This window comes from Rutidosis leptorrhynchoides, chromosome 6 (assembly GCF_046630445.1).
Source record: "Rutidosis leptorrhynchoides isolate AG116_Rl617_1_P2 chromosome 6, CSIRO_AGI_Rlap_v1, whole genome shotgun sequence".
Lineage (NCBI taxonomy): Eukaryota > Viridiplantae > Streptophyta > Magnoliopsida > Asterales > Asteraceae > Rutidosis > Rutidosis leptorrhynchoides.
This window is the reverse complement of record NC_092338.1, coordinates 46,070,651-46,087,404: the sequence shown is the minus strand read 5'-3', so window position 1 is coordinate 46,087,404 and position 16,754 is coordinate 46,070,651. Positions and strand designations below refer to the sequence as shown.

Here is a 16,754-nt window from a genome sequence, read left to right as displayed (position 1 = left end):
TTTTCATAAAGATTGTAATTAAAAATTCTTTTGTACAAACTGTTAATAATAAAAATATTTTAACGGGTAGGTAATACCCGAGGAATATTTAAATTTCACATTAATAAGTTACACTGTATATTCTTCGAATCTGATTCAACAGTTATTCACTATCCTATTTACAACCACCGGGATACTTATCCATTCACCAAAGAATAACTATTTTCATTCAAATTCAATTTCATATTTGAATTTTGACCTATCAGAATCCAACAAGTGGCATAATGAAGAAATAATGGACACAATAAAAATTGATTAGAAACAGACTAATTAACAATATTAAATTTTATTAAGAAACCACGCTAACAAAATCCTAGCTAACTGTTCCTAGCTAACTGTTAATTCCGTATTACATTTTATTTATCGCAATTTATTTATCGCAATTTATTTTATCGCAATTTATATTCTCGCAATTTTATTTATTGTCATTTAATTTCTGTTATTTACTTTTAGCACTTTATTTATCGTCATTTAATTTCTGTTATTTATTTTACGCACTTTAAATATCGGGACACGTATACAAGGTTTTGACATATCATATCGACACATCTATATATATTATTTGGAATCACCATAGACACTCTATATGCAGTAATGATCGAGTTCTCTATACAGGGTTGAGGTTGATTCTATAATAATATATATACTTTGAGTTGTGATCGAGTCTGAGACATGTACACGGGTCACGATACGTATTAATTAATTCAAATATTATATATTAAACTATATATGAATGATTGCACTGTCAACTGTGGACTATCGACTGTGGACTAATAACATTGGACAATTAAAATGAATTAAAATATTGAATATAACATATGAAACTAAACAATTCTTCAAGTTTGCCACTTGATTTCGTCTTAAACCTCATTTGTATCTTCACGATTACATTCTGCGTTCAAACCTTTCATGATTCTTGAAAACACCTCAATCGATAGGATGAATCAACCGCACTTCATCTACGGAAGGAAAGATTTATGCATATAGTTATGCACCTGAGAAATTCTCGGCAATTGAGTAAAAGTTCAACACGTAGCCGCGTCAGATCCTTTGGCATTTATTAACAAAAACAACTTTGCGATCCCTTTTCAAAATTAGCCAATTTTGTCACAGCTCCAACAAGTCAACTTCGACTTTTCGTACGAAACAACCTTATTATAACGTTTATATATACGCGTGCTCTTTTATTGTTACCAGGTAACCTTTCATATTCCATCATATTACCATCAGCGTTTAATCATCTAAAAACACAATTCTCCTGAAACCACCTCGGATTAATAACCGATGATTCAGATATCATAGCATTAAATGCAGAGGAAACAGAAAAATGGTAGATGGTCTAAACGGACAAAAGTTTGATGATAAAGAAAGGAGTGTTAGGAACGCTCGATAGAAAATTGGGTATTGAAAAACAGATTGAGTTACCCATGAAGGAGACCAAGGACAAATACAAGTACCAAATCCTATATTCAAAGGATTCAGGTAATTCTGGATCCGTTGAAATCTTTAGAGAATATCTTGCTCCGAAGTCATGTTAAAATCTTGCGGAAAATCTTTCTCCATCAACCGTCGAACTTAGAAATTCCAAAATATCATCATCAATATCTTTGATATTTCTAAGGATATTTTCATAAATATTCTCGTCCGAAATTATATACCTCTTCGTGCTTCCTGTGTATCAATATATTGGAAACATTCAATAGAAAATATAGTACCGAAAAGCAGATTATGCGAAACTATGAAGAAAGCCGTGGATAAATCACAAAGAATAAGTTTGACTTCAAAGAATCCAAATAATTCAATGTCTGCTAAAGTCTATAGTGAATAACTTGCTCCTTACTCTAAACCCTTGCAGACAATAGTTTCTATCATCCTCTGATCTTAGATATTCTGAGATATTATCGTACCTTTCATTATAAATATCCTCCATATTTCTGGAGATATTTTTATAACTATTCTTATCTGAAATCATTAATCTTTTCGTGCTATCAGTATTACATCATATAGAAACTGTTAGTTTCTATATTCTGTAAATTTTCAAGCTTAAAATATGAATGTTATTGTAGTAATGATGGGAACTGATGCATGAGTTAGTATAATATAATGACACTTGATCAACGTGATTATATTACAGTAAGTCATGCTGTGTTTCTAAATGAAACGTGATGATTCACAGATCATAACGTCATCATGTGCCATGTTACATAACTCTTTCATCCTACTTAACTCCGTAACAAATCAAGAAAATGTATTCTTGATGGTTCTATCTTTCGTGATGTTGATAAATTTGAAAATCAAATCGTGCTATCACGTTCCTTCATGCTTAGAACATTATAATCATTCGAAACTCTATATCTATAAATTCTGGACCATTATTCGCTTGACTTGAAGTCGGGAAGAGAAAACAAAAGCATAGAGCTTTGAAATATAAGGGAGAATATAAAGTCCGATAACAACACATAAATTACAAACCGTGTATATCAATGTTTATCGCAACATAAAGACACGGGAGAATTAAAAACATTATAATCCCGAGGGCGAAGTAGAAGAAAGCAGATTCCTCTGGTGGAAGTTGGAAAAGGAGAATGATTGTTGCGATAGTAAGGATGAGGACAAGGATCAGAACTGGATTAATCATTTTCAGAATCTTTTGGATGTATGAACTAAGAAAGAAAGTATAAGAATGGTGAGAATAATGGAAAGGAAGAGCTTAATTTATACTGGAAATATCAGACGTAGTAATCGGGGCAGATCACCGTATTTAATTAAAGAGATCTTAATTTCCATAAATCCCGAAGAATCAGATTTTATAGATCTTCAAGATTTTCTTTAAATCCCTTAAATTCCGGAATTCAACCAAGGCAATGTCAAAAGTTAAGACGCGCCTTATTTTTTAAATTCAAACCTGACTACGTCAAAAGTTAAAAACAAATCTTTGTTTCTCATTTCATCCTTTTATGAATAGCTTCATTCGCACTCTTCGAATAATCGAATTATTTTTATCCATATTACTCAATGATGATAAAACTCAAGTTATCAACTCATATTCGTCAGGAAAACATATTTATTGTTAGCTATGACGACCTCACTCAAATTTCGGGACGAAATTTCTTTAACGGGTAGGTACTGTGATGACCCGGGAATTTCCGACCAAATTTAAACATAATCTTATATGATTCGACTCGATAAGCAAAGTCTATTAAACCGAGTCTCATTATGTTTGAACTATTTCATGATAACATTTGACCTTTAACTATTTCTGACGATTCACGAACCTTTAATTGTAACTAAGAATGTAAATATAAATAATTATATATAAAACTAATTATATTAGTATTAATGAACTATTAAGTAATTTTGTTATTATAAAAGATAACATTTAATAACTAAAGATTTTCATTTTGAATATATATAGTATATTGTATATAAATGATTCAAACATATTTTACCAACGTTATCAAAATATTAAATGTACAATGTTATACTTTGTAGTTAATTGTTTAATATACATAATTAATCATCTACTCAACATTTAAAACATGATTTTATATATATGGTAGTATACATATATACATAAATATAACTATATATATATGATTTTATACATAATTATTATATTATGTATATGTAGAAATTTATAATATATCTATGATGAAATAATGTACTATTTTAATAAATATATATAATACTTACATATATAAAACATTTATATTTTTCATAATTACATACATAAGTATAATGTAATTAGTATGTAAATAAATATTATAATATATTTATATTAAAATGCATAAATATATAATATTCAGTATATGTTACAATATATATTACATAATTATTAAATATTACATAATAATAGATGATATTAATAAATTAAATTTAAATACAAATATAGTTGTTGTAGTAATGTTATTTGTATCGTCAAATATCAACATTTGTATTCATAATATCACTTTATATCATATAAAGATGAAATTGGATGTATAAATTAGATTATTATTACTAATATTATTATTATCGATAAAATATTAATATTATCATAATTAGTATGGTATTATTATTATTATTATTATTATTATTATTATTATTATTATCATTTTTACAATTATTATTATCATTATCATTAATATTATATTTATCATTATTATTAATTTTATTAATATTATTAGATATTAATAGTATTGTTATTATATATTATTATTATTAATTAAAAAAAACAGTAGGGATCTATATTATACGCGTGACCTCTGTATCCTTTATCTCTATTATTATTATTTTTTTTTGTTTCTTTCCTGCTCCCAACTCGTGAACCTGTGTTGACATTTTCTCCATTTTTTATCAACCGATCTCTATTATTACAACATGATTATGTATAATTGCAAATCAAATAAAAAGGAAATCCAATGGGATTAAAGAGCACATCGATATTTTTTTTTTCTTCTTCTCTGCACGCTCTAATTTTTTTTTCCTCTTAATTCAATTTCGAATAAAGTTTCAAAATCTAAAAATGCAGAAAGGTTAGAAATCTTTCTTTGAATCTATCTGCAAAATCTCAACTCTCAAATCTTTATATCGATCTTGAATTTTGAAGTCAAAGTTTAGTTTAAAAAAAGTCAACAATTGTTCTTGAGACAAATTCGCGTTCGTGTATATGTTTCTGATCAAATTGACGATTCCAGTAGTTTTTATACATGTTTAGAAAACTATTTCGTGTTATAAACATTATCTATAATGTTATCTATTACGAAATCAATTTTTTTTGTTTTGTTCCAAGAACCGACGCTGCAGTAGGCCTTTAGTATTTTTTTTTATTTTAGAACCCAAATTATTTTTTTTTCTGTAATGTTTTGAAGCTTTAAAGGGAACCCCGATTTTTTTTTTTTTTTTTTTTTGGTTATTGATGTTTTGTTGAATCCATGAGACTTGTGGAGAAGAAGAGGAATAGAAGAAAAACAGTTTATATATAAAATTTAAATTCGATATTAGTACAGAGAATCAGAATTGGTGGGATGGTCGAGAGTATTTGCGTGTGAGCATGTGGTCACGAGATCGAGTCCAGAGGACGGTAGTTTTTTTTTTTTTTTTTTGAAACTCTTTTCATGTGAGGTAGTTTTCTTTTCTAATTTTATTATTGTTATTATATATTAATTATTATTAGTATTATTATTATTATTGTGATTGTTTTGATTGTTATTGTTATTGTTATTATTAGTATCATACTTGTTATCATATTTGAAAGTATTATAGACATTACTATTATTATTATGATAGGTATTAATAATATTATTATTAGTAATAAACTTATCATTTTAGTATTTTATCATCATTAGGATTATGATTATGATTATCATTATTATTATTATGAAGGAAATAAAAATATATTATTATCATCAATATTAGAATTTGTACCGGTTTATAAATAATAGTATCATCAGTACATTTACAATTAATAATATCATATTTATCAGTATCATCATTAATATTTACTAGTATTATTATGATTATCATTTATCATTTTATAAATATTAGAACCCTTATTATTAACATAAGTATGGTATTAGTATTAATATTATTTTAGAGTTATTATTATTAGTATCATTAACAGTTATCATTTTCATTTTTTTTGCTATTAGTATTATCATTATTAACAAAATTATTATTATTATTAGTAAATCATTATTATCTAAATTATTATTTTAACAAATAAATCTTTTGTACACTATATATATACTTATGGTATATACTAGGATTGTATTAATAATTCACATAACAAACTAATAAAATTTCATAAATACAATACTAACCACAAATATATGTATATAAATATATTAATGTCACTATTTATATAAACGTAAATCATTATAGATATATATACATAAAATAGATATATATATAAAATATAACTTAAAATATAATATAAGTATACGTTTTAAAATAAAGGTTAGAATAAATTCTACAAAACTATAATATATAAATAATACATATTAATAAATGAAATTTTGTAACTTACATTATACGTATTAATATATACACAATTGATATAGGTTCGTGAATCCGAGGCCAACCCTGCATTGTTCAATGACGTCATATGTATTTTTACTACAAAATACAGTATCGTGAGTTTCATTTGCCTTTTTACCCTTTATATTTTTGGGCTGAGAATACATGCGCAACTTTTATAACTGTTTTACGAAATTGACACAAGTACGTGAAACTACATTCTATGGTTGGATTATCGAAGTCGAATATGCCCCTTTTTATTAAGTCTGGTAATCTAAGAATTAGGGAACAGACACCCTAATTGACGCGAATCCTAAAGATAGATCTATCGGGCCCAACAAGCCCCATCCAAAGTACCGGATGTTTTAGTACTTCGAAATTTATATCATGTCCGAAGGAGGATCCCGGAATGATGGGGATATTCTTATATATGCATATTGTTAATGTCGGTTACCAGGTGTTCAATCCATATGAATGATATTTTTGTCTCTATGCATGGGACGTATGTTTATGAGAAATGGAAATCTGAAATCTTGTGGTTGACACTTTAAAGCATGTTTATTCTCAGGTACGAAAGAAATCTTCCGCTGTGTATTTGCTCATTTTATAGATATTACTTGGAGTCATGCATGGCATATTTCAAAAGACGTTGCATTCGAGTCGTCGAGTTCATCAAGATTATTATCAAGTCAATTATAGTTGGATATATTATGAAATGGTATGCATGTCTGTCAACTTTCGATGTAATGAAAGTTTGTCTTTTCAAAAACGAATGCAATGTTTGTAAAATGTATCATATAGAGGTCAAGTACCTCGCGATGTAATCAACTGTTGTGAATCATTTATAATCGATATGGACTTCGTCCGGATGGATTAGGACGGGTCTTCACAAAACATCCTCTACAAATTTAACATCTCTAGTGACCACCATTTTTCTTAACTCTAGATCATAAATTTTGTAGCCCTCTTTACCATAAGGATATCCCAAACCAAAAATACACCAGGCTTTCCTCTTGGTTCGAACTTGTCCCCATTCGTTTCAGTGTTTCTATAATAAGCCAAACAACCAAAAATACGCATGTGATCATATTCAGGATTGCGGCCTAATAATATCTCGTAAGGGGTCAAGTTATTTATAGCCTTTGACGGTAACCGATTCACTATGTAGGTGGCAGTTAAAACGCATTCTCCCCAAAACGTAGTAGGGAGACTAGCTTCAAATCGCAAAGCCCGTGCAATTTCTAAGAGGTGTCTATGCTTTCGTTCCACGACCCTATTTTTTGTGGGGTATGAGGGAAAGTCGTTTCTAGAACGATTCCTTGCTCGGCATAAAATTGGCTCATATGGTTAGAGAAGAATTCCCCACCATTATCACACCTAATCCTCTTAATGGATTTTCCAAATTGTATACTAACCATTTTATAAAAATCAGTTAAGCATTTACTAGCCTCAAACTTATTCTTTAGCAAGTAAATCCAAACCACGCGACTATAATCATCAATTATAGTTAAAAAATAATTTGCTCCTGTAAGGGAAGGCCTTCTATATTTGCCCCAAATATCACAATGAATCAAATCAAAACATTCATTCGTCTTAATGGAACTTACCGGAAATGGTAATCTAGTAAGTTTAGCTTTATTACAAGAATCACAAACTTTGTCCTTAAAATTCAAAGAAACATCTTTAAGAAAATTAACATGAGACAACTTTGCATTTGATGCGTGTCCAAGTCGCTTGTGCCATGAATCATATGTGACCATCATCGCCTTCCTTTCTTCCCCCATTCGATACAGACCTTTACGACAGCTACCCGTTCCAATCAAGTTCCCCGTCTCCAAGTCCTGTAACACAAAGAAATCAGGAAAGAATTTCACAGCACATTTAAGATCATTAGTTAACCTATGAACAGATAATAGGTTGCATGTAAAATTTGGCACATAAAGGACTCCTTTAACCATTTTTCCTTCTTTAAACATTAAATTGCCTTTCCCTTTAACAGGGATGGCTTCTCCATTAGGGATCGTGACTGGCATTTCGAGTGCATCCATAGATAGGTTTTCAAGTAAGTGCTCTTGATGTGTAATATGTTCGGTTGTACCCGAGTCAATGATCCATTCAGCACTTTTATTTATTCTACCTGCCATGTTAGCTACAGCAGATTCTTCTCGGCCTTTAGAAAACAGTTTCACAAAGGTGTTGTACTGCTCCTCTGTCATGCCCGGTATCGGACATGACACATATTCGCTTTCAGTTTTGACCATCGATGCCCTTGGTTTCGGTCTGTCCTTCTTTACTTTACCGGGCCACCATTCAGGATATCCAATTTTCTTAAAACAACCTTCTTTGTTGTGTCCCTCTTTTCCACAAAGGTCACAAGCTTCGTATTTGTCATTTGAAAGATTCTCTTCATTCTTCAACCATATCTTTTCATGTTGCTGATTTCGGTATCCATCACGTCTTCCATGATAAGTCGCCTGAAGGGCAGCCGATTCTTGAACAGGTCGTTTCGTTGTGGTGATGACCCGTTGTTGTTCATCTTCCGCAACAAGATGGTAAGCAGTACCAAGATTTGGTGTGGGCTTCATGGCCAAAATTTGTGTTTTGATGACACCGAATTGTTCATCAAGTCCTATTAGGAACTCATACATCCTTTCCTTCTCTTTCAATTCTTCAAGTTTCTTTCCGAGTTCACAAGTGCAATTGTTGCAAGAGCAGCGAGGTGTTGGCAAAACCGATTCTAACTCGTCCCATAGACTTCTTAGCTTCGTGTAGTAAGCCGAAACTGTCAACCCATCTTGCCTGGTCATAGTTAATGATCGCTTTAGTTCGTATGCTTTGGGACCACTCTCCTTCCCGAACCGTTCTGCCAAATCAGTCCACATCTCAGCAGATGTTTTGGTGTATTTCACGCTGTTACGAATATCTTTCTCCATGGCTGTAGTTAACCATCCTTTGATCATAGCGTCGCACCGCATCCACTGCATGTACTTGCCAGATTCTTTTTTAGGTTTCTTGATCGAGCCATCAACAAAGCCGATCTTGTTCTTGGCAAACAAGAAATTCGTCATCTCTTGTGACCAATCGTTGTAGTTTTTGTCATTGAGCAAATCGTTTACTTGCATTTACTTGGGATAATCGGAAGCGTGTAGATAGTAGGGAGAGTTATGATCGATTGCCTCCCCCTCCTTTTACTGAACATCGTCTAAAGCCATGGGCCGTCGTGGATTAGGGTTCTTTTGGGTTAAAGTATGGTCTGCTCTGTTACCATAAAGTAATTGTCATTTTGGTATTTCAAAAAGTGATGTCTCATTCTCATTACGTACAGATACATATACAAAAGAAGGAACAATAAAAGGAAACTATATACAATATCATTTCCTAAATGGTGAAGACTAAATAAAGAAGTCAATATATGACAGAGAGAAAAAAAAACGCGGTTTCTTATACCTTGACGTCTAAGAACAACAATAATAAGTCAATAACCATATAAAAACCACCTATTTATAAAATAAGTTACAAATCAATATGAATTTTAATATACTTATTGCATTCTTTGTGTAGAAGGTTGTCATTTTATTAAGATATTTTATAACTGCCTGCAAATGATTTGCGTTCATGTACGAGCTTCCCGATCAAGTGATGGTAGTGGTTGGACATTGTCATCATTATTTGGTGAAAAGGAAAAGAGGGTCATGAGTAGATACTGATTAACATAACGCTCACCCTCCTTTCAAACTGTGAAGGGCATCGCATCATTGAAGATAACAAGAATGGATGACATCTCTGGTGCTAAAGAGAATACAACAACCGGGTAATCTTGCACAAAGACAATTTATTATGCATCATTGTATTTTATGAATGTTTGAATTTTCTATTTCGTGGATTTCATCAATTTTGGATATTCGAATGTTTGAGCTTTGCTTTGCTAATGATTATTCTCCAATACCTCTCATTTTAAAAACTTGCAAAGTCGCGGGTTATAAACTAGTAATAATAATAATAATAATAATAATAATAATAATAATAATAATAATAATAATAATAATAAGTGTTTTTTAAAATAAAAAAGTGATGGTTTTCGTCAGTGTAACATGTCTTCTATTGTCTCATTTAAAAGGTTAAGTTGGTAGTTTTAATTATTCGGACGATTAATTAATAAATAAAATAAACATTAATTATTTATATATCATTTATTCTCACGGAAAATATATTACATATATTTATTCTGAAAATCAAACTTAATAGCTGCTCCATTCATTTCAATTCTATTGTCCACTATTTCTTTGGTTATGCCCTAAATTAATTATCTAATTTCATAAGTAGAAAAAAATAATGTAATAAAGTTCTTTTGTGCTCTACTTTATACATGTAAGACAAAATGATAGGTAAAAATTAAGGGTTAAAACTGAAAATTTAACAAAAATATATATCTGACAGTAATTTTTTATTAAACAATGCGTGTTTTATATGTGAACAATATATTTGAGACGGAGGGAGTATAAAAAACAAGAAGACTTAAGTATCCATAATAGTACCAACACAAAGTTAATCAAAAGCAATTTACAAGCTAATTATGAGATCCATATATATTAGGTGAAGTTTATTGCCCTAATTAAATTCGATTTTTTTTTAAATAGTAATAATACATTTAAATGTTACAAAAATAGAAATGTTAAAATTTGTTTTACAAAAATAGTAAAACCGGAGTTTGAAACTCCAGTTTGTCACTTTTTTTACCCACAATCGGAGTTTGGAACTTCGGTTTCCATTCTCTCTTCTCAGATTTCTGCAATTATGATCATTGAAAACAAACCATCGGTACGCAAACCGGAGTTGCAAACTTAAATTTCGGGTAAAAAATGACAAACCAGAGTTCCAAACTCCGATTTTATTATTTTTGTAAAATAAATTTAAACATTTCTATTTTTGTAACATTTAAATGTATTATTACTATTTAAAAAAAAAAAAAAAAAGAATCATTAAATTCCAAAACCTTAAACATTCCGATATGTCACTTTACACGTATAAATAATATACATATAGCAACCTAAGCTAGTCATACACTAATTAAAGATATGCCAAGTATTGATACAATTAGCTTACAAGATTAAAAGTGACATGATGATCATACTATACCAATTACCAAGTTAATGACAAATAAGTTATATTTTTGTCAGGTTTATACCATGCAATACTGAAATTATAAACTATTATATCATATTCATATCTATAAGAATAAGAATATAGTTACTTGAAAGGATCAAAGAAATCTTTGCTTCCTTCACTTGGCGTCGAATTCCATTCCCAAAGTCTATCAGGAACTGTTTCTAGAACCGCTCTAGGCAAGTTATCAGGAGCAACAACTACTTGGGACGACTGCAACAAGGGATGTGGTTGTGGTCGTTGACTCGAATTATCATTAGCCAGATGCGGATGATAGTTAGAAGAAACGACATTGAGTTGATAATCATGGATGTTAAGAAGTTGAGAAGGTGGACAATTGTTTGGACTTTGTTGCGACCTTATAATTCTATGTAGATCATCGATACTATTAGCGCTTGATGTAATATTGTTTTCGTTATGGTGAGAAGAATGACCTTCATAACAAGTGAAAAAAGGCGAATGCAGTGATTGTTGCTTGTTATCATGATTCAAAAGTCTTGAGGTATTTCTTGTTGTTTGAAGTGTACGCGAATGAGATGGATAGCATTCTACTCCGGTTCGCTTGTAAACCCTACACAACGAAATCTCAGCCTGCAAAAGGTACAAATTAACCACGAAAAATCGAAGTAAGATGAAAACAAGAGATACAATTTAATCTAGAGGTTATATTGATTAAAGAATTAATTGTAGGCATTTAAAGTTACAGGTGATATTGGTACGCGATCCGTTTATTTTTTAATGGTTTATCATTTAACGTTGAATCATTCAGTTAACAGGTAAACAAACAAACGCAACCTAAGTTAAAAGATATAAACTTCGAACAAAAATCGAGTATGCAAAATTCTAGGAAGGGAATATATACTGACTTTTTGTAGTCTTTCGAATTCGTGTTGGGGTAATCGATATTCATTCATGATCCAACGGCTTCGAATTCCTTTAGGAGCTTTTCCAGAGTAGAAAACGAGGGTTTTCTTTAACCCGATTGATCTTGAGTTTTGATCAGTTTTGATCATTCTATCGGCTCCGGTAGCCTTCCAGTAGCCTGAAGTTGTCACACGATTAGGTCGATCACCATTACGATACTTTCTGTCTCTTGGTACATAGAAAAACCATTCTTTCTCTCCTATTGCTGCTAAAGCTGGAACCAAATGTAAAACAAGATCAAGATTATGAATATACTATTTATAGAAACTTATGATCAAACATCAAGTTCAAACAATCATAAAAGACCAGGATGTTATATATGCAAATGAATATTAAAAGACTTCAAATTAATATAATATTAAATATTAGGGTTCAAGAAACAAAAACTACACTATATTACTTAATTTAGTTACCCCAAGTTCCAATAAATAGAATCCAAGTAATAGCTAATCAAGATGTAGAGTTTTAAATAAGAATTGGAGGAGTTTGATAACTGTTGAGTTCCAGATAGATTTAACAAAAAGAAAAGTATGAAACTGCGTAGTGATCGAATCGAACGCACCAAATCTGATCTGAAATAGGAAAAAATACATGATCCTAAAGAAAACAAGTAAAGTAATGTATACCAGGAAGTTCCCATGGATCATATCGATAAAGATCGAGAAAAGTGATGAGCTCGACATTAAATTTCTTGCCCTCTACCTTACGGCGAAGGTAGAATTCGACAAGTTCTTCCTCAGTTGGATGAAACCGAAACCCTGGCATCACCATGTCGTTTTCGTGTTCATCGTGAGTATTAATATTACCATCATCTTGCTGCCTTTTGCTTCTTATTTCTTCTTCTTGGCTCATCATCTTTAATGATCCGGCCTATTGCCATAAACACAAATAATGACCCCAAAAGAAACCCTATATCTGCTACATAAATCTAGCTTGCACATATAAAATATAAGATAGTTAATAATAAAAAGGAGAACAAGCTAGGTAGAAAATAATGATATGAATAACATTTATTTAAAGCATCCGTACTACTAATCACCACTAAAAATCTATAAAGAAGCAATAATACGAATTAGGTCTCGTGTATGATTTTTGGCTGACGTGGGTGTGTGTTTAGCCCATGAAAAATGGACACTAGTTTGACTTTTTTAAAATTATTAGTAATGATAAAATAACAAGACTACACAGGGCCTACAATATATGGAAGATAAATGAATGCAATAGAGGTGGTTTTAATTTAAGAAAAGGACATTTTCTGTTCAACAGGTTGGACCCAATTAACAAGTTAGCGGTGGGTTTGTGATATATTGATTTGATTCTTCATTACATTCTACCATAAATATTTTAGTAGCTTATAATTATATGTACACTATCTAATTAACTTACGGTTGTAAACCAAATATATAGAATAATTCATATGTATATCATCTATATCGTTTCTAGCCTAACAACATATCATACATATAAATTAATGAATCTTATATCACTTTAAAATCAATTGTTAATATATGAAAGTTCTCAACTTTTATCTATTTTAATTTTTTAAATTTCGACGTGAAATTTTGATTTGCACTCATTAACGATTATCTCCAACAATCACTTCATTTATCGGTTTGTCCAAGCTGCTCGTTCATCACACATGTAACATTCAACGCGACTCTCTCAGATACGTTCACTAACATCTCAATTTTTCACGGACACACGACCTCTTCCTCGGCTACGTCTAAAGTCATCCTGATTTGAACCTTAATAGCCACAATGATTACACAAAAATGCAATTTTCTATACTACACCACATGAAATTCCCTCCAACTTGTGACAGCTCCGGGCCGTTTTGAGCATAATTATTCTAAGAAATTTTGTCCACCACCCAAGAAATCAAACCTCACGGGCTCTAATGGTTTTTTGTACCACCAGTTAGCTTCTTCCCGTGAATCACAAGATCAAAGTTGAAGCTGCTACCTCTCCTATACCATTTAAAGCATCGATTTTAAGCCAACGGCATGTAATACATATAAGCCTATGAATTCTTTAGTTCTCTAAAAACAATTGGTGATAGATGAATGTTTCCATGTACTTGTGTTCATGCATTAGTTTTTTTTTTTTTTTCAATTTTGATGAGGGCTTCCATATAGGCAAGAGAAATGAGCGTCTAGCGCTGGTTGAGGAAGAGTTACGGACTTGTTAAACTAAAAAAATACGCGTACGGGCTATTCATCCCGCCTGGCTGCTTTGCTAGTGTTTTTTTGACAAGATTGTAAGGTGTATCTTTGTTTTCGGCCATAGATTATTTGATGGAACAACAAGCTTATTGGTCCACCTCCGGCTTTCGGCCATAGAATCTTTAAGGGGACAACTAGTTTATTGGTCCACTGCCTCCAGCTGATTTGGTTAGAGGACTTATTTAAAGAAGGGATTTAATCTAAAGAATTAAGTTGCCTATCTCAACCAGGGTATGCTGGTATTCCCGAAGAGCAGTACCTTACGATGTATTGGTCCACCTCCGGCTTTCAGTCATAGAGTCTTTGAGGGGACAACTAGTTTATTGGTCCACTGCCTCCAGCTGATTTGGTTAGAGGACTTATTTAAAGAAGGGATTTAATCTAAAGAATTAAGTTGTCCATCTCAATCAGGGTATGCTGGTATTCGCGAAGAGCAGTACCTTGCGATGTGAACTTTGGTTTCCGCTCATTAACCAATTGTCAACAACATATCATTTATAAAAAAAATTTGTTTAATTTGCAATTAATTTTACCCTAAAAATTTGGTATTTTACGCTTTTAAACATTGTTTTAGTATGTTTAAATAATGTTGTAAAAGTTGTTAGTCTAGGAATAGTCAGTCGGAACCTTATATATATTAATTGGTAGATTAATCAAGGGATTAATTGTTAGTCTGGGAATGTTGACAAAATTTAACTTAATTGATTGTATTTTACGTAGTTTGACTATATATATAACTATATATATATATATATATATATATATATATATATATATATATATATGTATTACGTAGTTTGACTAAGTAAACTGGTCAAGTCATAGATTAATAGAGGAATATTCCAACTAATCCTGACTACTTGTGAAGTAGTCAACCTAGTCGGGAAACATTTTACAATCATAGGTTTAAATTTGTGAGCTCGCCTAAGCGTTTCTCACCCTGATGTCGCCCACATGTCATAAGAAACGTCCCACAAACGCCCGGAATGGAGCGTTTGTGTTCAAAAAACGCTGAGGAGAGAGGGCGTGAAGTGAGGTGTCAACCCATGATTGGTTCTAGATATTTTCTCTTTTCAACTTTAATTTATTTACACCTCAAATACCAATCAAATTTTAACACATCACTATCAAACTTCTTACAAAAGTTCTCCATTACAACTCCCTCATTCTCATGTCATGACTATGTCAACGGCTATGTACAAAAAGTATGTATACCTAATCCACTTATCTCATGATCACCATTATCTACCGTCTTAGCAACCAAAATGAAGTGTCAAGCTAGTGCATGTGGGAAATGCACTTTATATTCATGACTATCATAAAATAGTTGGGTCAAATAGTGCCAAATACTTTGATATGATACTATTTCAACTCGATTTTTTTATATAGTACTCCGTAGTATATTTAATCGTTCATTTTCGACACATTTTTGTCATATACATAAAATTAACTTGATTTAGTACTGTCCATCTTTATATGTATATACATACATGCACGTACAACGCACCATGCATGCCACCATCACTTGAAATAATGTAATATATGTAGACTATTTAAACTATTGTAAATGTACGCCAATATTGATCGACATTGGTACGTACGGAGAGCCAGGTTTGATGTGGAGTTTCATTGTGTTTTATGTGTGAGAGACTGTTAGAGTCAAGCGGAACCCGTGACTAATTATATGTTCTATCATGACAATGATCAACCACAAGATTTTTGTCTTTATTTTCCTTTAATTTCCCAAATCCAGCTTTCTAGTTTATGCAACTCATATATATTAGCATTAGAATGAATATGCAAATCATACATGTAGATATATAACAATGTATAAAGATATAGAGAGTACTACCTTCGTCTCATTTAAGTATTCATTTTAAATTATTCAATGTCGTTAGTACTTTGAGATGTCTAATGATGTATAAGTGTACGTGTTTAACCGATTAAAAGTCTTAAATATGACATGATAAAATTGTAACTAATGGAGATTTTGAAATATGTGACTAGTCAAGGTCACCACTTTAACTGAGACGACGAAAGTAAATAATGTTCTTATGTTGTTTTGTTGGCCTTTTACGTACCTTTATTATGTTTAATGACTTAGCAGTACATCAATTTTTTTTTTTTTTTTTTAGTTTTTTGCCGCTTAATCATGCATATTTTTACCATAGGGTTTAATATGTCTGCTCAATACGTAGAGGGGTTTAAGGATCTTAGAACGTGGCTCTCCGGTCCGGCTACCGTGAATAACCCTGGCCGACATGATGATGTCGGCGGGGTGGCCAAGTGATTAAGTCCACCTCCGATAACGGTCGTCGATCAAGAGGCCCCAAATAAGGTCGTAGGTACTAGCTTACGAAAGACTAACCTGTTAACCTTGAAAAGATGCTGAATGATGCTTTTTTACGT

General features: G+C 31.4%; 1 protein-coding gene across 1 annotated transcript; it reads right to left on the bottom strand.

Annotated features, from left to right (window-relative positions):
* Window positions 1-11,045: 11,045 nt before the first annotated feature.
* On the bottom strand, window positions 11,046-13,184 carry LOC139853199 (NAC domain-containing protein 35-like). The gene is made up of 3 exons (XM_071842579.1): window positions 12,750-13,184; window positions 12,066-12,337; window positions 11,046-11,790 (listed from the first exon to the last, which is right to left on the bottom strand). Exons 1-3 carry the CDS (start codon window positions 12,976-12,978, stop codon window positions 11,284-11,286), a joined length of 1,008 nt encoding a protein of 335 aa, XP_071698680.1. The 5' UTR covers window positions 12,979-13,184; the 3' UTR covers window positions 11,046-11,283.
* Between the last annotated feature and the right edge of the window lie 3,570 nt (window positions 13,185-16,754).